Genomic DNA, 26,584 nt, shown 5'->3' with positions numbered 1-26,584 from the left:
GGCACCCTCGACGATATCGTCATCTCCTGCGTCGGGATCCCTCCCGACGGGCTGGTCTTCTTCCACGCCAAGGCCGTGGCTTAAGACCTCGATCAGCTCTTCCTCAGAGGTTGAGGCCGAATCCACGACGACCTCCTGCCCCCCCTTCTTCTCCGCCGGAGGTTTCACGGGGGTCCTGTCGATGGGCATAAAAGAGGACTCCCTCCGCGGTGGCAGGGAGACTCTGAGCCCCGAGGTCACCACCACTGGTGTAGCCTCCACAGGCTGAGCCAGGGCCGCCGCGACAGTCTCGATAGAGGCCTTGGCCGGATGGATTAAGGCCTTCACCACTTTAGGTGCGCTCACCGCCTTCTCCTTGAGGGGGGGGGGAAACACTGCCTCGCTCCCCCTCCGATGGGGCCTTCGAGCTCGACCGGGGCCTCTCCAGGAGCTTCGCCGGGTGCTCGGCCTTCCTCTTACCCGACCCAGAGCTTTGGCTCGTGGTTGATGGCGCCGGGGAGGGTGCGCCCTGCCTGGCGCCCGTAGAGCCCGACCGTTCGGCGCTCCCGGTGCCAGCGGACTCGCGGTGCTTGCCCTTGTGTTGGACCCCCGTCGCCGGGGCGTCCTCAAAGGTCTTAGAAGACCGCTCGGATTTCTTCCTCTTCTTCTCGCCGGACGGGCTCTTCCCTTCCAGCCAGTTGGCGAGACGTTGATGGCGGTCCTTCATGGTCCGCTCCGACATGTTGCCGCAAAATGCACAGTCCTTCTCCACGTGCGTCTTGTCCTCATGTAGGCAGTAAAGACAAAAGGAGTGTTCGTCTTCCTTAAAGACATTCTGCAGCTGGCATCCAGGGCAGACCCTGAACAGCTTTCCGGGCGTCGAGCTTCCCTTCTCCTGGGCCATGTCCGAGATGGGCCTGAGAAACTTCTGGAGTCCTCCAAAAACGTAGCTCGACGAAATCTTCACCCTTGAGGGGCGTAGACGAATCCGACACGGGTCCCCGTTGATCGGATGGAGAGTCGGTGGAGCTGGAGGCTCTTTTGACCGAAAAAACGAAGTTTTTGAGAAAAAACGTGAAAAAAATAGCACTAACGCTCGAGAGCAATAGCACGAGGATCCCAACACATGAACGTGCGGTAAAAATCTGAAGATGGCTGCCAGAGGCGGGGCTTAGGTAGAGGGCAGTCATTGGCTGTGGTCAGTATGACGCAGAGATCAGTGATTGGTTACTACTACGAAAGACATAACAGAAACAAAACTGATACTGGTTTTTTCTTTACCGAGGATTCCCAGCCTGACGACGGGGAATATTCATGAGCATGTGAATCCATGCCAGACCCCATGCTGGAGAATTACATAGACCCTACAATCCTTCTAATTAAGAACCCAAGTATGTCTGCGTACATAGAACACCACTAAAAGTCATAGTAAAAAGACTGGTCATAACGTAAATCAATTGTTTGTCTATGTGTACAAACATTGGCTTGAACATCCATCCAATTTGCACAACTACTCGCTTAAGACTGCATCTTTCTACTTGTTCCATGTTAATTTGCCAAAATTACTTTAAAGTAATTTACCGAAGGTATTACTCCCAAATTTTTACTTTCATATTTGTATTTTTTATTTGGCGGTGTGCCCCCATGCCCACTCTTCACCTTCACTGCCACCCTCATCATCAAAAAAAAGGTCATTTCGATAAGACATAGCATACCACAAAAACACAACAAATTAACATTGTAATATCCATAAAAACATTAAACAGCTACATCATCATAAAAGCTGCTGAACAAAACTATAAAATTATGAACAATCAGAATGTAATAAAAGCACGCTTAATAACAAAGCACGCTTTAGGAACATCAAAATGGCCCACCCTGCCTGATTCCCAAACCCCTCCACACACCCTTTTTACCCCTTTAACCTACAACTAAATATACATAATTCAAAGTAAGGTCTTTGTTTAAACAACGGGATACTCTTTCTACGCACGAGTATCCAACTCCATCCAAAATGAAATATTCAACCTTTCTTGTTCAATAACAGCATTATTTGTATTGCACTACTTGAAGTTATAGACCTATGCTTTTGGCGTTCAGTCGAGTTCAAAAGGATTGCTTCAGGGCTTACTGGTCACTGGCTGTAACGCTGGTATTTTTTTATGCAGGCTTTTTGCGCCGATCCCAACATGATGCGTTGTATTTTACACAGCATTCAATAAAATTGATTAAAAAAATAAAAAGCGGAGGACGCGTTAGGATTTGATATTTTCACAGTTCCAAATCTTAATGCAAGTGACCATGCAATATATACTTACATATCAGGCATCTGTAAAATTTAGGCAATTTACCCAATAAACACACACAAATTAAGAGTGCCATTACCTATAATCTCCCTGAAACAAGCAAAGAGTGGGGGAAGCGGGGATCTGTCAAGCACTGCACTGGATGCCATCCTTGTTAAATGGGACAGGCGCGATGGGTGCGGAAAGCAAGAAAGATCAGGCGAAGGGACAGAAAGATAGCGGGAGGAAGGGGCACAGGAGAGAGCGGAGGGCCCGGTTACAGGCATGACCCATTTTGCAGAAGCCATGGATACAGTTTATGCTTCAGAGGTGAGATGGGGGGGTGGAGGGTAAGAGCATCCCTAGGTTGTTTAGAGGAAAGGTGGTATATTCGAAGGCGTTTTAATTCTTTTTTGAACAATTACAATAGTGGACGATAAAATGGCCCAAAATTTTACAATTAAAAAATAATACCATCCTATTTTTTGGAGAAAAAAATAAAGTGTAGCACCTCCGTTGTATTTGTGCCTCTGTGGACTTTTTTAGTGGCATTGCAGTTTTGATCGGACAAGGGCCATTGTGAAAAATATGCTTAAACGGAGAACAAAAAAAAAATGTTTTTAAAAAAGCCCACCATAGACTAACTATGAAAGATCAACTAAACAGCCACAAAACAAGTTGCCGTATGGTTTACACCCCAACTTATGGTCATTAAAAAGGGAAAACTCAATGAACAAAATCTGGCTTTGGCTATGCAGAGTAAAAACTATCCAAACACACAAACACATTACAGACTTTGAATAGAACCAGCACTACAGTCAGAAGGAATCTTCAAAATCAAAGAAATCAAAAACATGACGGCCAGAAAAAAGTAATTCCATCATGGCCAACTTGAGTGAAAAAATTCTTTAAATCTAAGACACTGGAAAAGACTATCTTCCCCACAGCCAAACAGTAAAACTCCACTGACAAAACCACCGTCCACGACACGATCCGCCTTGCATACGTTCTCCATCGAGGACTTCCTCACTACAATCAACATCAGCAATACAGCAGGCAGCATCCGAACGACCGTTGCTTGCCCACCATCTACAAAGCAACACAGATTAAAAGACAGACTGGTCTTCCTAGCTATCTTCCATGCTCCAATTGAAGAAGAAGGGATCTGTTGCTCCTTCAAAATTGTCTTTGTCAAACATCTACTGTATTACATTACTAGCATACTGGGCAACATTTATATGAGGAGCATAAGGTCTTCAACTGTGCATGCACAAACCCTAAGCCACGGATTACTAGCTTTAGAAATGTGCCTGCCACTCTGCCACCATCACCATTCTTAACAATCTCTTTACTTTAGCAATAGCATACCTCTGAAAGGAGACGCCTCGTTACACATTTGGAAAGGAATTTAGTGAAGGAGGGTGGGGGCTCCATTCATAAAATGGAGATTGTATTTAAAGCAGGAAGAGAACTCCACCAGAATTAACAGTCAGTATATTAGACTGTTGTCGACAGACTAGTGTGCCGAGTCCTTAGACCTCGCCCCTTATCCCATAGGGGAGGACACGTCCCAATGGGCAGTGTGGTGCAGCCACAGTCCAATAGTCCCCCTGTGGGTGGTGTACCGCGGGAGGGTCACATGGATGTGGAAATTCCTCGAGGGACGACAGTATAAGGAGAACGCAGTATGTGAATACCCCTTTGCCTACTCCCTCGCCCTCTAACACAGTCCCTCCCTTTTGCATGTGTTATTGTGAGGTGGAACATGCCCATTCCTTACAATACTTCAAGACCGAGACGAGGAAGAGTGAGAACAACTTGGAAGAAAATAAAATCAAACGGTACTGCAATGAGGGAGAGGTGCGGAGTGATGCAGAGTACCGCACAGAAGCTGAAAACAGTCTTGTCAATATGGACTTGCGCTGTGTATAAAAACCAAAGAAGGACACAGACCGATGTTGAACCCTCCCTGGAGGAACCAATAGGTCAGACAAAGGAAGGGTGGATAAGGCAGACCAGGAAGCCGCAACCGCAGCATGCCACCGCAATGGTAGTCTGGTAATGTGGAGACGAAGGACGGAACAGATAGCACAAACGCCAGATAAAGGTTTCCCTCGCAGAGCCGGCATAAGCAACAACGAGGTGCCGACTGGCGGAGAAGCACCAAGGCGGGCCAGAAGCATCACGCAAACCCTAAAACCACTGTTGGCCGTTGAAACCGGTACACGGATGTGAGGGGAAGGTGAAAGGAGCCCAATACAAAAGGTGTAGAAGCTGGATACCTGGAAGGAAACGTCCAGGTATAGGACCCCCAACAGTAAAAACATTATCCAGTGGGAAAGCATCCAAGACAATCATCATAGTCAAAGTACCTGGCAGGCGAGTACACTAGATGGACTGAATACAGAAAGATTCAAGTGCGAGTCTGGGACCCACACCCATAAAGACCATCACAACCTCTGAAGTGGATCTTCATAGTCACAGTACCTGGGAGAGAAGTAAACCCCAGGTTGGCTGTGAACCCAAGAGAAGGAAACCAGGGGAAGGGAGTCATTCCCCCTGGTGTTGGTGAAAGCCAAAAGACAGGAGGCACTCTCTTGGCCCTTCAGAGGTTTGTTTTTGCACCAGTTTTAAACCTGAATTTTAAAAACTAGAAAATAACTTTTGAATCACACATCCAGAAGAAGATCCTCATTCACTTTAGTTTAAGTTCCTAGTGTAAAGGTTGGAAATAGGTTTTGACACAACAGTGGACTTTTATTTGGCAAGGAAATAAGAATTAGGGATAGGTAGGATTCACTTAACCCTCATTTCGAACTGTAGAGCAATCAGAATGCCACCATTGTGTCGATCTCTTGCTGCTACATCCTTACACTAGTTACACAAAAGGTGGATTGGAGACAAGCAGAACAAAGAAAGCATCAAATAGAATATAGATTTTTCAGTTTTACATGCACTCTATATTTAGCAAACACTATATTTAGCAAGCACGAGGTAAGATCGTCTTATGGGTGGGGCATGCAAGATCTTGAAGCAAAGGTAGGTCTTGAAGGAACATTTTGAAGGGGGATGGGAGAGAGTTCCATTCTGTCTGCCATTGGACGAGACCAGCATATAGGTGAAAATAGGCCAATAGAGATGGGGCCAGACTGCCAGATAAGCGTGAGATGCGAATATTTTACTTGCTACTTTTGGAAGTTAAGAGGAAAAGATTTTATAGAGAAAAAATAAAGTCGTTCTCATTGCCGACAGGGGAATGTTACAGCAAATAAAAATATATAAAATGTTTTAAAACAACATAAGTATTTTATTGTAACATACTTTCTTTGTAACCAGCATTTATTATGACGGAAACGATTACATAACTTCTTTAGATTAGATAGCAAAAGAGTAAAGATCCTCTTTGTGGCATATCCAGCCGCACATATTTATTACCACGTTTTTGGGAGTAAAACAGACATACACTTTATCTGGGGGGCTGGGCAAGAGAAGCTCAAAAGCTCACACAGGTTTAAGGGATGGATGGTCGGTGAAGGATGGAGCAAAACTCGCTTATTGGAGTATGCAAGGAGTGGTAGGAGGGGGGTTGCCTTGTGCGGCCTTAAAAACGCAGATGAAGTGATTACCTTTGTTTTGCAGTTAGCCGGCTAGACTGATGGTGGTAAAAACAGATGTTTGTGCATCAAGACCATTTAAAGAATGAAAATGGAGGATATGTATTCCCAACAGAGAACTGCAGGAGGCAAACAAGGAAGATGGTACAGATGCTGAATGTTCTCATTGCCAGAGAATTTGTGAGGCATTTGGCTCTGTGGGTGGCAAGAGTTGGGCAGAGTTCATAAATGGGAGTGCATACGAAGCTCCCTTAGCCATACCGGAACGCAGGCAGGTATTCACATCAGCTCCTGTGGCTTGTCAAAGGTGGTGCTCCGAAAACTGAGAATTTGGAAAAACAGTAGCATCTTCCAATACCCCCAATGAAGAAAAAAAAAAAAAAGGTAGATTCTGGAAAAAGAAAATGCATTTTTGGTTGATAATCCATGATTACATATTAATGAAATGTAAGCTCGTGTTTATGAGATGCATTTTATTTGTTGCCAAGAACAGAAAGAGATGTTAAGAGCAGGAGATAAAGCATCTCATGTGTATTATGCTTCATCTATTAATCACAAACTCCAGCAGAAGAGGTGGGGGGCGGAGAACACTTACACGCAGGGTTATGTCACAGAGGTTTGCCTGGCACCAACTGGCTTGGGTGTCAATTTCTGTGAGCTGCCACTATCAAGCTAGTCGGGCTCTGTTATGGTACAACTAGGAGCAACATAGCTCAGGAGATAACGATTAAGTCCCATGTGCGTGCATCTTCTAGAGAAGTTAACTTTCGAAACAGTTTATATTCGTTTCCTCAAATATCACTGTAAGAATAGTTTTCAGGAACCAAGAATCTACGGCACCAGCAAGATCTATAGAAGTAACAGGGAGATCTACAGAGTTGAAGCATTTGTTTAACACAAAGGCAAAAGACGCAACAAGATCTTGATGAGAGGGTACCTTTATTAGAGTGCTATTCCTAGAGCTACCTTTGAAGACCACTTCGAACAAGACACGTAGAACGACAAATAGTTGGGCAAAGATAAAGTGGTAACTCTCCCTGTGTTCCAAACCACTGTGGAATCAGGATGCACCTTTGTGCAGGGATAGAAATGTCAAGTTGCAAGCTACTGGCCAGGTATAGAAAGTAATTTGCCAACTCAGTTCTCCACAAGCAAACCGTACATAATTTCTTACAAAGGGGTGCAAAATTTGCACTTGGGACTAGCAATTGACTAGTGATATTTGACTTTTGGCGAGTAAGAAATGTTGTGCTGTATTTCGTTATAGAATTGAGGTGGTGAGTTACTTTTTATGGCTGGCTAGCAGCTTGCAACTTTAATTTTTGCAACCTGCTTACAGGCCAATTATCATTAGCCAATCACTAGTGGCAAGTGCACATTTTGAGACCTGGGTTCAACAGCTTGTCTAAGTGAGACAGACCCTTCATTACAAAGATTCCTCTCGTCAAAATGTTCTTTTCAGACAACCAACATGCGGACAGACATTAGCTACCCCCTTTACTAAGAATACTGCGGGACGGCAGGCAAGCTGTTCTGAACACCACAGTATTGGGTTACTACCACAAACTTATAAAATGTGTTTGGTTGTGATGAGGGTTAAGTAAACGTGCGGTAAACCAGTAGAATAAGCAGACAGCAATTTTGCATTTGCAGTCGGTACACCACGAATGAGACCATCAGAGGAACCATGGTTGAGTTCGAAACCATCTCCCATTTTGCCAAAAAGTGAGCGCATTCTTCTACTGAGGACAAACACGGTCAAATAGCCTGTTTTCTGGGCTGGTACCTACTCAGGATAGTCTACATGTACAACTTGATATAATAAGTCATTTATAACATGCCGTACTTAAGTGTTTCTAGGCATGACAAAATAAGGGAGGGAAGACAGAGGGAGGACAATACAAACGAATTTACTAGGCCCTGTGACATTCAGATCATGCAAGTGCACAGCACCAAATTGCTAAGGGGGAGGCGGGGGTGAAGTGGGGGAATTGCCAGGGAGGAGATGGAGGGAGGGTGGGTGGGGTGACTGCGATCCAGGCAGCAATGCTCTGAACAAGTGCAACCAGGGCAGCAGTGCTTTGGGTTAAGTGCAGGGAGGCAGGTGACTGTAGAGGTTACAGTTACAGCCCATAAGTGCACGGTGGCCCTGAGGCAGTGCAGGGGCGACTGATCATGGAGGAGCCTGGTACCCGTTATGCTCAGAGGGTAGCCAGGCAACCAGTCGGTGCGGCAGGCACTTAGGTCAGCTGGGGAGGGAGAGAGAAAGTGGAGAATAAGAAGGTCTTGGCCTGCTTCCAGGACTTCAGGTGGTCTGTCTCAAGTTTGAGAGTGGCAGGGAGGACATACCAGGAGGAGGCACCTGCCGACGACAGGGATCTACCACCCACTCTATGCCTAGCAAAGCATCTAACCCTCAGAGAGCTGGAGGTAGGGTATTTATTTACTTTATAAAGCACGCACAAACCCTTAGGCATTAGGGCACTGTGGAACCAGTTATATGGGGCCCGAAGGCGAGAAGGCACAAAGTTACAGAGGAACCGGCAGTAGACAACATTCAAGAGGTCTCAAGCAGATTACAGTTTTGTTTACATGAACACATTCGTTTAACTAGTTGAGCGAAGGACTCGAGAAGGAAGGTATTTTAGAAGAGAGTTGGGTGTAGTCTGGGCCCGGCCCCAGAAAGCCTTGTGGTGATGCAGAGGGTCTTGAACTTGATCCTTGCAGCCACAGGAAGCCAGTGGAGTGATTTCAGTAATGGAAAAATACAGTGCCTGGGCTTGAGGCCAAGCATAAGACTTGCAGTCCTGTTCTGGATTAGTTGCACAGGGTGGAAAGTAGAGGAAGACAGATTGAGAAAAAGGCTGTTGCAGTAGTCCAGTCTAGAGAGAACCAGGGCTCTGGAGACAGTGAGCTTCTGGGGGAAAGTCAGAAAAGGCAGAATACCTCAGAGGAGGTGCAGTTGGTAGTGGGACTTCTTGGCAAGGTCCGAGGTGTGAGGAGAGAGTGGAGTCAAAGATGACACCAAGGTTTTTTGCCTCACAGGAAGGCGAAGGAAGAGGGCCCAAGCAGGGCGGGAAACCAGGAGCAGAGGTCACAATGAGAAGGATCTCCGTCTTACTGGCATTAAGGCAGAGATTGTTGGAGGGGCACCAATCCTGAATCTTGGATCGACAGTCAGGAATGAGCAAGAGAGAAGAGGAGGCTGGGGAGGAGCCTGAAAGAGTGCTGTATGTCATCCACATAACACTGAAAGTAAGAGGAGAAAGTGGAGATCAGATGGGCCAAAGGGTCCAAGTAGACATTAAAGAGCCAGGGAGAGGGGTTAGAGCCATGGGGGACATCACATGTGGAGAGGGAGGTGGTTGAGAGAAAGGACGCAAGTTGGACCTGGGAGGGCCGGTCCGAGAGGAAGGAGGTCAACCACTCCAAGGCCTGATCTGTGATGTCCAGGTTCTCATGGAGTCGATTGATCAGGGTGGCGTAGTTGACAGTGTCAAAGGCAGAGGAAAGGTCAAAGAGGATGAGAACAGAAGGAAGGCTGGAGTCAAGATTAGTGAGCAGATCTTCATGGGTGTTCAGGAGAGCAGTTTCCGTGCCTCTGGCTGCTCTTAAGCCAGACTGATGGTCATGAAGACAACCAATAGATTCAGTATGGAGAGTAAGCTGGGAGATGGCCAGCTTTCCAGGAGTTTGCCCAGGAAAGGAGTGATGGAGATCGGGCGATAGTTTGCCAGCTAGGTAGGATCGGTAGAAGGCTTTCCGAGGAGGGGGTGCACAAGGAAGTGCTTGAGGAGAGAGGAAAAAGATCCAGTGGCAAAGGATTGACTGCACAAATCAGCCAAGGATGGAGCGAGGGTGTCAAAGTGCTCAATATGAACTTAAATCACTGTGCTTTAGAGAAACACCTATATACATCTGGCCCGACCCACATGGGCAGTTGTGCACGGAAACGCTGGGCAATTCTCTCTGAACAAGAACATCAACAGCAACCATAGATATACGCTCTGTGTTCAGGGAGAGAGCAACACAGCCAAACCTCACCGAAAAGGCAGAAACGTGTGCCTGGAGTTACTGCTGTTCAGAGGAGAAGTGACATTTTGATGCTAAACTGTCCTAGTGTTTGAGAGCAGATTGATCTGGAAATGGTTATTTCTCCTCTGGTAAGGTACAGGGGGCTAGTTTTCTAGACGCGTCTAGGTGGGATCATCCCATAGACCAGGATATTGGCCATGTTTGTTTTCAGCTGAAGAGCTCTGGTATTTCAGTAAATTTTGCACAAATAGTTGTTACATTTATGTCGAGGTGTGGGATACCAAAGTTGGGTTTAATCCACCAGTCCCATGTGTGCGTCAATTAAACCTTCCGACAACAAACACATATGCATAAAGGCAAAAGTGCCACAAACACCACATGTAAAATCAATCACAATAGTGTCAAACCCTCAAAAAGTTCCATACTGCATTCAAACTTCCACAGTGGTTCCCAATTTCAGCCAGCCGAGTCCCATTTAGTAACCCATCGCAAAGTTTTTCGATAGCCAACAGGCTACCTACCACTCACATTTTTTTTTGTTGATCATTTTATTTATTATTTCAGAATAAGTCATATAAAAGAAAGGTGACAACATAGCCATAACTTCAGGGATTTGCATTCAAATTACAAAATGCATAAATTAACCAAACAATGAAATAAAACAATGTTAAGATACATAAAAGTCCTTAACTACTACAAATCTCCATCCCATAGTAAAATTCTAAAATCTGACTACAACAGACAATACAACATCCGCTCCTCTCTCACATTCCATGCTTCCAAACTCCTAATCTCCTCTCGCCTCTTCTACTGCTCCTCCCTTCTCTTGCCTAACGCCCCTAAAATCCATCTACCACTCCTCTATTCGTGCTCTGTCTCCTCGGCCCTCGAGACTTAATTTCTTTTTTCTTTCTTTTTTTTTTCTCTTCTCTCCCTCTTCCCCCCCGACCCCTCTCTCTCTCTCTCCCTCCCTTCCTCCCTCCCTCCGGCTTCCCTTCCTCTCGCAACTGAAATTTCAATTCCTCTGCCTGGTCTACAAAACTCTCCATTACCTGCCCCCCACCATCTTCCCTCCTCTCTTTTTAGTATCCTCCTGCTTTCTCCGCTCAGCAGACCTCTACTTCCTCTCTGTACCCCCAGCCCCATGTGCCTCCTCACGCTTCCGCTCCTTCCAAGTCTTGGCCCCCCTACACTGGAACTCCCTCCTGCTCTCTATCCGCTTCACCCCCACTTACTCATCCTTCCGCTCCTCCCTGAAAGCCCTTCTTCACTCCCCCCACCTTCTTCCCCTCCCTCAGGACCCCAAATTCGCCACTGATGACCATTGAGGACACCAGATCACTCCCCCGTCCCTTCCCCCCTTCCTCCCACTCCCAGACCACAATACAGACTCTGGAACCCCCTTCCCCTTCCCCCACTCTACCCCTCTCCCTGCTAAATTGTTCTACATGTTGTTCTAATGACTTGTCTCATGTTTGTAAATATGCTTCTCTCACTCTTGTACCAGTTATATTGTAAAGCAATTTGTCCTAAAGCGCAATATAAATTCAATAAACAAACATCAACAAACACAATACAAACAGTATATAGAAATCACAACAAACCCCCCCAACTATGTCATATAGAGAATAAATCATGTGGTGATTAAGTATCAGCTTTATACTTCATTAAAAGAACCCCAAATTCGAAGATAATGCGCCTCTGGCTTCTGTTTCATTAACATTATTTTCTCATAGTAAGACAGTATGGACATCTAACAGCCAATCATTCACATTTGGCTTTTTCCTTGATTTCCCAAATTTTTATATTTGCTTAGTCGCCATTGCCAATACCCTATTGATCCATTCCGTTCTTGCTTTGGCCTTATCCCCTCTCTCCTTGCTTGATGACAAAATTGTCAAATAACATGTACGTGGTAGCGAGCCCTCCAGCATAATATTCAATCTATTCAAGACCTCACTCCAAAAGGTGGACACCCTTGAGCATATCCATGGCATGTGTAGTAAGGGACCCCCATGAAGACCACACCCCCAACAGACATTATCCAATAGTCCTAGTTCGGCCATTTGAGCAGGGGTCCAATACAATCTACATAGAATCCTTTGCCTAACATACCTTAGTTTCAAATCCATTTTAAATTGCACACCTACACGATGCAGACTTTCCCATTCATCACTTGGAATGTCCACACCCAGTTCCTCCACCCAAGCCTGATGAAGTGTTTCTCCACGCTTCCCTATGCGAGTCTTCTATTGGCATTAGTCTCATGTACGTTGACACTGCGCATGGAAGAGAACGGACAACCTCACAGACTGTGGCTCTCTCTTTCATGGGATCCGCTAGCATTCCCTGCCGTTACGTCAAAAGAATCTTTAGATCCCTATAACGTGCACATTCCGTACCCCCATCCCGAATGATTCTCCAAGACGTTCAAAGGAAATCATATGACCACCTTCCCAGACATAATAATATGCTATTGACTGGTTAATTATCACCAGTCTGCTGGAAGGACTTGCGTGGGTAACCCACTAAATTTCTTTTGAAAGTGTTTTGCTTGAGTGAAGAAGAATTGGATAAATATCCAACAAGGAAATATAATAAATAAGGCCAAAGACTTAAAGCAACGTTTTACACAGTTCCTGATGAAGGTCTAATATTGACCGAAAGGCATTGAATATAACGTATGCCAAAGGCCTCAGAAAGATGTACATTGTCAAATAAAAATATCTTTTACTACAAATTCATCGAAATTATTAGTACTTTTTCAAGAATTATTGGAAAATACAAAACACTTTCAAAAGAAATTTAGTGGGTTACCCACGCAAGTCCTTCCAGCAGACTGGTGATAATTAACCAGTTAATAGCATATTAGTATTTCCTACCTCCCTAAGCAACGGGGAGGAATCTGGCGACAGGACTAAATATCTTACCAAGTATAGATTACCTTAACAATTAACAAGTAGTGCCCACTCTTCTCTTTTTGGACACCTTCCCAGACATCACATATCCTCAGTATACCTTTTTTGATCCAGCTTTGCCAACTCAAAGTGTTATTAGTTATCTGTAAACCTGCATTATACCATAGAGATGCATCGTAGTGCATCCAAATGTTTTCCCCTTTTACTGCCATAAAGGTTTGTAAGGCCCCTCTAGTAGTACTCATGGTGTGTAATCTCACTATAGTGTTTGGCATCTTAGACATAGAGTACATATCCCGTAGAGCATAAGGTGAGAATTGTTCACTCTCAATCTGCCAGTATGGGGCATATTCGCTAACTTCAGAGAAATAAACTTGATTTTATTTAGAACAAACCTAGTGCAATAATTCGCTAGATTAGGGTACCCAAACCCCCCTTCCTTCACAGGGCGTGTTAAAATGTGTTCAGAAATCTTAAGCCTGTTACCCCCCCTTCTGCCTCCCCCAAAGGAACTCATGAAATACCTTATCGACTCTACCGTTGGCCTTCTTGGTGAATTTCAAGGGGGTGGATTGAATAATGTACAGTCCCTTCGGTAAAAGTACCATTTTGATGGCATTAATGTTTGCCCAAAGTCCCCGCGTTAAGCAACCCCATTTGGATAGATCTCCCCGGATCTGCTCCAAAGTTTGTGAAATATTATATTCTGCCATCTTTTTTAGGTCACGGACCAAGTAAATTCCCAAATATTTTATTGTGCCCGTCTCCCACTGACAATTCCAAGAACCCATATCGCTCCTTGGATGGCCAACATCTAGGGGAAAGACCACCGTCTTCCCCCAGTTTATCATATGGCCAGACAATGATCCCACTTCTTGAACATGCATTTCAACTTTTCGCTCCCTTCCAGCGGAGCTGTCAAAATGATATCATCTGCATAACACAAGATTTTAATTTCACTACCCCCAAATTTAGGTCCATGAAGGCTCTGCTCCTGTTTTATATATGCAATCAATGGTTCTATTGCTAAGTTAAATAGATATGGTGACAACGGTCAGCTCTGTCTAGTACCTCTTGACAGGAAAAATGGAGAAGACATAACACAACTGACCCAGACTCTAGCACTAAAAGATAAGTATAGCATTTTAATTATTCTTATAAAAAGGTATCCCCGAAACCCATTTCCCTAAGTATACGATCCAAGTAGGTCCAGTTAACCCGATCAAAGGCCTTTTCCGCATCCATATAAATTAGAAGCGTTTTTTCTAACCTTTTCCTTTGGGAGTCTCATTACATCTATTAGTGTCCTCACATGGTCATACCCATATCTGCCCCCACATAAAGCCAACTTTGGATCGAATAATCAGGTCTCCAATACACTTGTCCAGCCAATTAGTCATTATTCTAGTGAATATCTTGAGATCAACGGTTAATAACGATATCGGTCTATCATTTTCAAATGTTTATGGTCTTTGCCTGGTTTCGGGATCACAATGCAAGCTTCTTTCATCGTAGGGCATACAATCCCATCGGACATAAAACCATTATAGAAAAAGGTACATAAAAACGGTGACAACACATGACCCAGTGCCCGGTAAAATTCAACCGGAAGACCGTCCAAGCCTGGTGATTTAATGGGTCCATCAACAGCTATAGCTTGGTCATCAGACAGCCTTGGCAGAGTAATTTTATCAAAAAACGTATCCATGTCTGGAGATGCTGGGAGTTGATCTTCCCTGTATAGTGACTCATAGACTTTCCTAAAACTTTCACATCTCTCACTTTTCTTGATTGTATATTCTCCCACATCACCCTATACTTTCTGCACAAAGAAATTGTCAGTTAAACCACGCAGCTTATTTGCTAATAGTTTACCATTCTTGTCCCCTTGTTCCCAGAATTTCTGCCTCACGAAAAACATGCCTTTCTCGTACTGGGAATCCATCTCCTGCTTAAAGCGTTACCTTAATCTCGCCACATCAGCCTTATGCTCGCTACTCCTTTTCTTCTGACAGGTATTTAACTCACTCTCTAGCCATTTTTTTTAAGCTGATGGAAAAAGGATTTTGCTTGTTGCAATCTCATCCTTTGTGCATAATTCTCTAATATCACTAAGACGGACGAGGACGACGGTTGTGTTGATGAGTGCAGGTCGGAAATACCAGTTACCCGTGTGCTGATAAGATTCTTTTTGGTTGGGAGCTATAGACCGGTGAAGGTTAGACATAAAAGCAGCCCACTGGTTGTGAAACACTGATTGAAATGGTTGTCCATAGACGATGGAAATGGTATAGGGGTCTGTTAATTAAGCGAGAGATGGTCAAGACGGAGACTGGGAAATGTGCCTGAGCCGTACAGGGGCATCCTTTTTAATCAATGCAGCAAAACCCAACCTGCGTGGTAATTTCCATAAATGAGATTGAATGCTTTGTAATAAAATGCCACCAATTTCCGCTATGCCCTTTTCTGCCTACTATTTGCCAATGAATCCCCCAAACGTGAACAGAAATCGGCAGACATTTTGTGCTAGGTTTAAGAGCCAGACTAAGTAAATGTAAGAAGAAAAATTGCACGCGTTTCGCATTCTTCCCTTGATTAGCGAAAGCCAGATATTATCTTATGCCCATTTCCACATCAAAACACTTTGCTATGTACATCTCCATCTTGATCCATTTTCATTTGTTAGAACGGGGTCAAAAGAGCAGGATTTATGCAGAGCATGTTGGTAGTTCTTTGTATTTTAAATGCAAGCTTTTTGTAAAAGAAATGTAAAAAATAAGATGTTTAAACCCATTCACTAATAAAGTTGCCGATTATGTACCAAGGTCGTAGAACTTGGTTCTCGGTACATGTGGGTAGTGCTCCAGATAAGATTTTGAAGTGGGAGCCTATTTTTTAAAGTTGGTAGTAAAAAAAAAAAATAATTGCTAGTACACGTGTTAATACAAATCCCAGTGAGTATTTTATAAGCGAGTAAAAAATTTTTACCTGGAAAATTGAAACATTTCTGTATTCCTTTGCACCCAAGTTATTCATACACATAAAAAAAATATAGAGGTTTACTTCTGCCAATAAGGCAGTAATAATAATAGTTTCTTCCTGTGGTAACTATGTGCTCTTCTGATCCAAACGTATCCATGGAGCTGTGTGGGTGAAAGTACGAGCACATAGACCTATGTGTCGGTTTCCTATTTTTTGGAGGGGGTATTTTACTCCCACATTTTTATTTTTTGGGAGTAGTTGCCTATTTTTAGGGAGTAAGTGGCCGATACACCCCTTATCTGTAGGGCTGCATGTCGGAAAACCTATTGAATAGGCCAAATTTAATTCTGCTCGACACGTGGCTCCATCCCCTGGCATCACGTAAGTAACTCCAAACAGCCCAAAAGTAACCAGACAGCAACTAGCCCTGCTTCCGCATCAAAAGAGGAATGCGCCCGCTTGCACATCTGCATGCTCGAATTCCTACCGAGTTCCTCGGCTAGTTCGGACTTGAGCAAACGAGATATGCGAGCGAGGTAACAAAATGCAGAAGTGCCCCAACTTCCTCACCGTTGGGGGAGGGCGTGGAGGAGAGCTGAAGGCATTGCTCGTTTAGCAAACGCATTGAATGCCCTCCTCTTTCCTAAACATTGAAGACACAAACGCGTATTGAGACATACTCCTAACATATCACGAATACTGCGCAACTTAAAATGCTGCTGCTGGTGGGCAAGTAATTCACAAAGGATAGCAGTTGCCAAGACAGGAAAGTTACCGAAGGCATCCTGAAAGCATGCACTGTGCACTAAGAAACGTACTGCAATAAAAGCCATCCAGTCACTCTCCCATATACTGCATCCTGCCCGCTAAATAACAAGGGGCCTTAAAAGGCACAGTGCATACATTAAACCCTGAATTTTCTCCCGAGAAAAACGACCTTCAAACGTTGCTTGCCATAGGTTTACAAGATGGTCATCCCTTCTAAGTTTCTTTCACCGACGTCACCACGTAAGGAAACTACAATCTGAAAGGAAACGAAAGCTCGGGCTCCAAAGAATCAATGGCAGCTGCTTAGACTGGACAAGAACTATTCATTAAAAAGAGTGGCAAGCAAACAGTTTGGATGATGAGGCCGCCCACTACAGCAAGGGCTTCAACACAGGAGACAATGTATATGCTCCATTACCCGATAGGACTGTTCTGGAAGTAGAGAACCTTGTTCAATAAGCCGAGGGGTGGTATGACTGAGGGGAAACATTTGACGTTGCAAACTACTAGCCAGCCCAAAAAAATCGCTTGCCACCTCAATTCCACACATCGCACCATTTCTCACTTGCCAAGAGTCAATTATCACTAGTCAGCGGCTAGTGAGAATATTGCGCCCAGATTCCCATTAAAGGAATTGCTCAACGGCTTACCTGTCTAAACCTATATCACCAAGAGAGGCAAGGGCTTTGATAGGGGAAGGCCTTTACTACCGCTGAAACTCGTGTAATGCGAATTTGGCAGATTCCAGTGTCACAAACGGCAGCAAAGCAAGAATCAGCAGAGTGGCAGCAGTGACTTTTCTGCCCATCAGATAGCCTGTGGGCAATGCCTTTCACGTGATTTCAAGGAGCCTGCATCTACACAATGGACAAGACCAGACAGGTCACAAGAAAGAAGGACAACATGGGCAAAGGCCAAAGAGCAGACACAATAACCTAGAAGGCAGTCATTCAAACAGGGAGCATGCCCGGAAAAGCAGCTTTAGCAAACGTGTCTTGTCAAGCAAATACAGACACACTTAAGTTTTGGAAAACAAATAATGAGGTAACCAATTATATGGTGAGAGGCAATCTGGACAACACTGCAAAACAGACCAAAGGCACCATTCCGTCCATTCAGAAGAGCAACATTATTCTGCACATCCAACATAGTTGTGTTAAAATCCTTACCTAAGGGTGATGGAACAGGTAGCATAACATGTCCACTTTAATGTTTTGTAGTGCAAGGCAAGTGTAAACAAAAAATTATTAACCACATAAAAACACGTTCCCTCTTGCAGTCAGCCAGCAAGAAGCACTACACTCCGAGATTAACGCTTGATGGGCATTCTTGGCAGGCAATGCTTCAAAACTAGGGTTGTTAGAAAAAGAATATGGCTAACAGATCAATAAAGAAATTGGCCTTGGAAAAAAAAAAAAAGAATATAACCTATAACCAAACTGCCAACAGGCCATAACTTCTGATGGAATAAGAGTGCAAGACCAGGGCAATAACCTCAGCCAATCAGGGGTGAGCTGGCAATACTTCCCTTGCTCTTTCCGAGGCTCAAATTGATTAACGCAGAGATTGAATTGTTACACCGATCAAAACACCAGAGTGAAACTATTCGAACATTAAGCCATGGCTTGGGGACAGCCTTGCACTACACCCACAATCTAAAAAGGAAGCCCTCACAAACGCATCTTTTTTTTTTTTAACACTTCATCATGTTTTGAAACATACAACAAACAAAACCAAAGCAGCACCATGATTGACATAATTCAAGAAATTACGGACGCATAAAAAGAAAAACACAGCGAGGAACGGGTCAAATCATAAATACAAACAAGGGAACGACACATCTCACTTCACTAAAGGACCCAATCACCCGGCTTCCTCCCATTTAAACCATATTTTTGGGAATTTGGTCAGGCACCCACCTAAGATATAGATTCTTCTTTCATAAGACATACAAGTGTTCATATCCGATACCCATTTGCTGTACCTAAATAGGTCTGGCTTGCCCCATATCATTGCTAGGTTTCTTTTAGCCAGAATGGCCGCTGTGGATATCAGGAACCTGTCACAGAGATCACAGGAGCGGGCACCCCAGATTCCCAACAACAACAGCTTAGGCTCAACAAGCACAGGATCGCACACCATCCCCGCCAACCTATTCAGAACTATTTCCCAGAAGCGGCGTATCAGCCGGCATTCCCATAGGATATGAAAGAAGGTACCATCCGCTCGGTCGCATCTCAGGCATCACTGATGGAGCGCGCAACCACATCTAAAGAGCAGCGTACGCGAGAAGTATGTTCTATGCAAGATCTTGAGCTGAATCAAGCAAAATCGGGAGGAAATTGCTACCTCTCTCTGGGACTCTACCGAGTCTTCAGGGTCTATAACCCACACCCCTGCCTCCCATTTACAGTGCAATTTGAGCAGTTCCCATGACGAGAAGATATGCATTGGTATATAACAGAGGTGACCTTCCCGTCTATTCGCTGTGACACAATGTTCGCTTCTAAAGGGGAGCAGGGTGGGCATGTATATCTCAGGAACCTGGGCGCGTAGTGCATGGTTAATCTGAATATGGTGAAAGCTTTCCGCCGCCGGGAGCCCATAACAGAGTTGCAGGTTGGGGAAGGAGACACCCCCCTCATCCAAAACATAATTGAGGGTTAGAGTACCACAGCGAGCCCAAACTCATTTTAACAATCTGAGCGGGCAACCTGTTAATGCACATCCAACCTACTTAGGGGCAAAAGAAACCTGACCCACAGACATTGCCATGTATGGGACAGGATTGCCAAACACAGAGCTTACACTTTCAATTGTGCCACCAGATTCATACTGAATCGCCTTTTAACATCAGCAACATTTTAGAGTGACCCAACACTCTAAAAACACTACTATATGGATCACAGTGTCAGAGGAGGCCCGAACACTGATACCAACCTGACTAGATGATGCATGTCACATACCCCCATTCTCTTCATGTGAAAGCCCATCACTGAACCAAAATGCAGGGGGACGCCTCCAAATGTCAGGAACTGAAAAATCAATCCTACCTGCTCAGTGGGCAAGATCATCTTAACATACCACACTGTACCAAAGATAAGGTGACCACCCGGATCTGCAAGTGCACCCAAATACCCCACAGCACTATAAAGCCAAGCCAATAGCCGTTGAGTTCTCTAGAAAATATATAAAACAGTGTTTAAATTAAAAGAGAAATCCCTAGCCCTTACAGCACCACAAAGGAATGCGATTGTTTGGAAAATCTGATGCAGTCACGCTCCCAAAGATTATCCTATCAGATTACAGTGCCGCCCCTTTGCTCAGGCTGCCGCTGCTGGACCATTCTCAGCAAATGGCACGAAGCAGGAGAAAATGAGAATAAAGCTGCCCCCAAACGTGCCTTTTGTCATACATAAATAGCAGCATGTCCTTTGGGAGTGGGAGCGTAGAGCAAAGAAAACAGATGGGTGAAAGTCTGAGGCCCATGTGCAGCCCCATAGCTGTTATAACAGGGCAGACACTACATGCACAGCAGCGGCTGGTTTGGCAGCCTTACACTTATGATGTACCTGTTGTGAGCACTGCATAAATACCTCAGGACAGACAGCATGTTGGTGATCTGGTGAGACTGGCACATTAGCAGTTAAACCAGCACTGGCAATACCAACAGTTTGGGATTTTTTTGTAGGCATGGGAAAGGCACTTGGCCGGCATTGTCATAGTGGTAATTAACAGGATATGTATGGCAGCAGGTGCAAAATGGTGCAAGTATCTGGGCCATCTAATAGCAGTGCCTGTCAAATGACATTCTTATACACAAGCCAAACTGTTGGCTTTGCCTAGGCTTGTTTTTAACAGGACTTCAGTGAAGGACACTCAGTCCTTATAAGTCGAGAGGCAGAAGGCAGACTTGGTTAAGACTTTTTCACACTGCGCTTTTACAGCTCCAATTAAGTCACTAACTCTCTGAAGAGTGCTTTGGGGAAAAACAGCAGGCACTTCGAGTGCATTGTTTGATGGTAAGGCTTCATAAAGAGTTCAAAGAGTTCCATGAAGATGGTTTTGGGCAAGGGGAGGAAGGAACAGTCATATGGATTAGCATGGCCATGGCAGTCAATGGGTGGGTAATAGGGATGTAACGGTATAACGGTATACCGTTAAAGATACTGTGAACCACTTAATTGAACAATAATAACCGTCAAATTGTTTATACCGGTATACCGTTTAGTGTGCTTTTCAATCTGATTTGGAAAGGCTGCAGTAAGCAAGTGCTGCACTGTCTTGGTCTTGCACTGTTGGATGTGCCGTCTGCCAAGTAGTTTCAGTTGGAGCAGTTTTTAATGCCATTCCATAAACTACACGTGCCTGACATAAAATCAATATGTTAGCAATAGGAAGAATAAATACAGTGCCAAGAAGGAAAAGGGTTTACTTTGGGATGGGGGCTTTGGAGTTTATATATTTATAATGGATAATGTTTGCTAAACATGACAATGGGGGATTTCCCTGGTTCCATCATTCAATTTACATATAATAAGTCACACCACAGAAGTCACTCATCTCTGTGGGTATTCCCTGCTGCCATACCAAAGGGTAACATGTCCGTGATTACTGATCACCTTTTGGCCCGCAAGTAAACTAAAGGCTGTAACGTAAAGAGAGAGAGTGTGTGTGCGTTTGTATGCGCACAAGCGTATACTACCATCAGCCTCCACTGATCTGTGACATGCCGGTTATCAAGATGGCAACATGTTCATCTTCACAAGTACCCAGTGGGGGAGCTAATAGCCTAAATGACCACTTAAGAAGAGCTATTCAGTTTGCTTTGCCAGTCGCAGAAGGGCTCCCCCCCCCTCCTCCTCTTCCACACGTGTGTTTGGTGGAAGCAAGGGGTGGCATTTCAGTGGAAAGTATGTTGAAAAGCCCAATTCTGGCCCTTGGTGCCTAGTTTTGTTTGTGATGATAAATCTGACCTTTTTAGAAAATATTTGTTAAGATTAGTTCACTCCACCTGTTATACTGCGATAGCCATTATATACCGTCATTTGGCAAGAAGGTTATTGTATTGTCATAAAACTAATACCGTGACACCCCTAGTGGGTAAATAACCAAACAATGTCAAGCTTTGTGTCCCTCCTCATATGCCATTTCTAACTGTCTGTACTCTAATGCAATAGTTTGACTTAAAGGTGACGTGCCACAACAGAACAAAAATAACATAACAATTACATTGAAAAATGAAGTAAACCCCCTTTCTCAAAGGCTGTTTCGTTTTCTCCTCGGGGAACCATCACATTATCAACATGATGCATAAAGGGCTAATGAAAAGCATACATGCACCTCTATCAGAAGTGTTCCTTTAAGTCTGTAACTTTAAACTAGGGGGGGGGTGCAGAAATCTAACGTTTCCCCATGCCACAGGAGATAATCAGCCAGACCTGGAGGGTAATGATGCCTTCCATGCATTTTGGTTGCCATTTAATGGTTTACAATTCGGCTGCAATCAAACATGCTTACAGATGGTTCATTTGTAGTGCTTGTCCCAACTAGTTGAAGCATGTTGGATGGAATTTGGGGTGAAAAGTCAATAGGGAGCACAGATGGGAGGATAATCAACACACCAGGGCCTCTGAAAGGCTAGTTGAGCTGTGGTAGTGTCACTGGCAGAGTCGGCTTTAGGCATGGGCGACCCAGGCAGTTGCCCAGGGTGTTAACCCTGCCACGCCATCTCAGGGGAGTCTTTCTAGGACTCCGCGAACTGGTGTGGGGAAGGTGCCCTATTATAATGAAAAATTACCTACTGTTGCGCTGGCGCCAGGCACTCCAGCATTAGAGCAGGGCCCTTTCTATTTCAATAGTGTACTGGTGTGGCAGCGGCACAACCCCAAAGTTGACGTGCCCCCCATCTTGACATGGGGGAAGAGGGTATAGCACCAAATTTTGTTTTGCCCCGGGTGTTGCCAGGGCTATGGCCAGCCTGGCCGATGGCATGTGACTGACCTAATAATAACTCGTTTTTATATAGAGCTACAAGCTCACAGGTATCTGAGCGCTGCAATAACAGTTATTATCCCACTGCGTGGTACTCTATCGACCTCAGAAGGATGAAAGTCTGAGTTGGCCCTACCGGGATTCGAAGCTGCGTCAGAAGGCTACGCATGGATGTCAGAAGGAGAGCTCACCTGGCTGTGTTATCTGACCGGCTAATCACATGTATACTTATTTTCATAGGCACCTTCATTACCTTTCAGTAATTTGGCTAGATATTTGTAGGTGCTTGGTAGTAATTTTATTCAGGGGTGCAGCTGCAGGAGTACTGGTAATGCTGTCAAAACAGCCCCAGTCCCCTTCAATTGGGATATCACCGCCATGTTCAATTTTTGTTAGGCAAGTCAGCTGCTGATGGACTGACCCTAAAACAGCACCATTAGTTGCAGCATTTTCACAGCCTGTTACCTGTGATTGAGCTAGGCTGGATCCCTGGCACTATGGCCAAATATACACCTTTGAGCTCATTATTCTAGTAGTCCAAGAGTGCTCTTAAAACACAAATGCATCTTTTTGTTTTTTTAAGTATGCCTCCTAGCCTGCATCCACAGGTTTCTCTCGCTGGTCTATTCTTAGAATGAGCCAACAACAGGCATCTCCACTCCAATATAATTTTGCTTCTTCGGTTACATTGCTGATGTTGTTATGTATTATGTTGTTCCACTGTACAGCGCCTTGGTGTAAAGCACTCTATAAATCAATAAATCAAATCAAAATCCACCTCATCCCAACAATGAAACACCCACCTACTACATATCCATTGTCTTTACACACAGACAACCTTCATATCACGAATCCTTACCACCCTGCCACATCCCCACGTCACGTGAGACAACACTGTCGTGAAACCCTCACACCGCCACTTCAAACGCATCTCATGCCATCATATAATATACCACCTGGCTCCTCTCAATCACTTCAAAAAGGACAAATACCCCCGCCCCCAACTGATGCAAATATGATAAGCATATCCGAATTTTTCATTCTTGAAGATTAAACAGGTTGAGGAGTATTACATGCGTGCAACCTCCTAAACACCACCCTTCTCGCCCATGACATCCTGGATACTGGTGGCCACATGCCCTTAAACCAGGGTCCACGCCCCCATACTACTCCTTATGACAGCGCATTGGGGCTGCTTCCCCCACCTACAGCCACCCCTCCGCAACGTCTCCCTTTTCTGAAAAGCCACTTCTTTCCATACACCTCCGCGGTTCATCATATCAGAGTTCCTACACCCACGCGTTTCCTCCTCCTTACTGGAGTATGCCCCACCCTTCCTCCCCAGTGCTGTCCTTACCCTGCCTGGGCACTCTCTAGCTTCAGGCTCAGAGTCTCCTCGATGATACGGTTGTTCACCTCCAACAGGATCATGGTGGGGGCCGAAGGGCGAGTCTCGGATTTAGGGGCGGAGGAGCAAGGGTCTGCAGAGGGGAAGCGATCGGGGCTGCGGAGGGGTCTCTTTGAGCGCGTACTCGCTCGTTCTCTCCGGGTGTGTCGCTTCCCCGCCTCCGGTCCCCGCCCAAGCACCGCAGCCGCTTCCGCTCTTGCTGTCACACCCGGCGCGCAGGCGCAGAGTCTCCCCGGTGCCCACTTCCTGTGGCTGTCACTGGCTGAGCAGCGAGCCCACAGCGATTCCGGACAGCCGCCGTTCGCGCGCATGCGCGCCGCCTCACTTCCGCCTTCTAATCAAAACCTTCTCTCGAGGGGGTGCAGCAGCTTTTCACTTCGCTTCCGCCTTTTTCGTGCAAGAGCTGGAGTCTGCCTGGTTCTTGCTTGCAAAACCCTACCACAGAATTAAGATCTCTGGGACAGGCCTGCGGTTCCCTTAAGCATGTTCTGGCCTTTCTGAAAGCCATTGCCTTAACACAAAACGAAGCTGCGATTGGACTCAAGTTCTCAGTTTCGGGAGCAATTAAAAGCTACTTTTGTACTATTTTTGACAGACACGTTGCGAGTTTGTGATACAATAAATAGGGCTTGGAACATAATACAAATACACTACATTCTGGCCACGCGTTTATTAATTACAACCACGTCGCCGGCTTGGGATTGTCAAAACTAAACAATATTGTAAAAATTGCTGCATGGTCGTATCCCGAGGGCTTAGACATACAGAAATACTGTGGGAGCAGCCGTATAGCCGAGACCTGCTGATATAAAAACAGAAACAATCGAAGGCAATAGTTTAACACCGGCAGTCCGGAGGATGTGGTGACCTCCCTTGAACGGTAGCATTCCCTGTTTATTATAGGGTAAATATGAAATCTATTGTAATCACTATTGCTCACCACAATTGCTACGTGTTCACCTGACATAAGCTTAACGGTGCACAACAAGACGAGGAAGAGGACTGCAATGATGTTTTAATATTTTACAAAACGTCAGCACTTAAGTTTCCCTCTCGGCGCCGAAGGCTCTTTGAGCTTTCAAGTCATTTCTTTATTATTGTAAGCTCCGTGCACAGTGTCTGGGGGGCCCTTCAGAGATGGCTGACTATTTGCAGTCAGGGGGGGGCAATGAGGAGCCGGTGGTCCGTCTTCTGTTTCAATGACCACACTGTGTTCTGCTTGTGTGCACAGGGCATTCCGTTTGAGTGCACATTGCGACCTGCTGTTTCAGACCGATCTATTCGAAGCAGCCCCTCGTTTGCCGGAACGGTTCCTGCTCCGGAGTGTATCGCCTGAGGGCTTCTGTCGTCGGAGTCGAGCGCCCGGTTCACTGCAGGGGTTGTATTACAGAAGGACCCTGTGTGCATCTGGCCGACGTCTCGCTGATTGTCCTTCAGAAACCTAATACCTTTGTTTGGCTGGTCCCTGTTGTCTTTGCCCAGGGGCTCCATACCCCTCTCGGGCAGCGGATCTCGATGTCTGTGTTGGAATCCAGTTGACTGCCTGTACCGAGGGGGCTCTGCACATCTGGCGTGAATCCTGCCAATCCCCCTTGTGGATTTCTGCTAAGGTTGTGGTCCCTTCTGACTGTCGATGCTGAATGTCCTTGTTGTGCGGCTAGTTTACCCGGTGGTGGGAGATGACATGCTTGGCTGAGCTCCTGCTAACTGTCCATACGGTGGGAGCTCGAAACTTCAGGCGAACATGATTCACTCGTGGAAGTGTGCTGGGGCTTTCCTGCTGACTCTCCGCGAATTCAAGAGGACGCAGCTGTTCAATGAAACATGTTGCATACTGTCTTGGTATGGTAACCTATGTCTCCCAAATCGCCCTCTTTTGAAGGGTGTCACCATCACTGAACGCTTTTTCTTCCGCCCATCACACAACCTGTTTTCTCTACACTTCAAAGGACTCGCCCACCCAGGAAAACCTTTATCAACAATGGAAAATGCAACATTTGCAACGATGATGTATTAAATCTTATGACGATCTCTCGTCTCAAATGCTTCATGGTTTGTACCACAGAATGTAAAAGGATGCCAGTTGACACTATGCAGCTGCTTGTTCAAAGCATGCGCTCTGCAAATTCTATGCCTCAAGAATTGTTCTATCCTAAGCAGATGTTGCTAGCGAATCAAGGGTTACTCTATATTTCCCGAAGTGCCATTCACCTCAACATTATGGTATAACCTCCTAATAAAAGGCTTTGTAAAGGCACACACAGTATACCCTACAATATGAAGAGCTGTCAGGTGATTTATTCCGTCAACAAACAACTTCTTATATACATGTACATAAAATAAGGAGTGGCAAAGTTCATTGGTTGCTGTGCAGTGTTAAGGATTTCTCCAACATGTCTTGCGTGCAGAATTCTTCATCCTGCTCTTAGACTGCTTTCCAGCTATTTAAAGAATGTCAGCCAATCGCACAAAAGACCTGTGGAATCACGTTGACTGATTTGTGACAATCTTTTGAGTTTAAAACACGTTGTTTGAATTTCAGCCTGGTCCTCTACAGATGTTAGTGAAACTCTCCCCCTTATCCTCTGTGGGATTTGCCAA

General features: G+C 45.1%; 1 protein-coding gene across 1 annotated transcript in view; it reads right to left on the bottom strand.

Moving 5' to 3' along the window:
- Positions 1–24,289, bottom strand: part of ARPC2 (actin related protein 2/3 complex subunit 2) — a 294,972-nt gene extending 270,683 nt beyond the window's left edge. The window contains exon 1 of the mRNA XM_069616822.1: positions 23,933–24,289. Within this exon, the coding sequence (XP_069472923.1) occupies positions 23,933–24,006 (74 nt within the window). The 5' untranslated portion in view covers positions 24,007–24,289. The remainder of the gene's footprint in view (positions 1–23,932) is intronic.
- Positions 24,290–26,584: the final 2,295 nt, after the last annotated feature.

The sequence above is a fragment of the Ambystoma mexicanum genome, chromosome 9, assembly GCF_040938575.1.
Source record: "Ambystoma mexicanum isolate Mex_15411 chromosome 9, UKY_AmexF1_1, whole genome shotgun sequence".
Taxonomy (NCBI): Eukaryota; Metazoa; Chordata; class Amphibia; order Caudata; family Ambystomatidae; genus Ambystoma; species Ambystoma mexicanum.
Note: the sequence above shows the minus strand (reverse complement) of the source record. Positions and strands in the feature narration are given on the sequence as shown.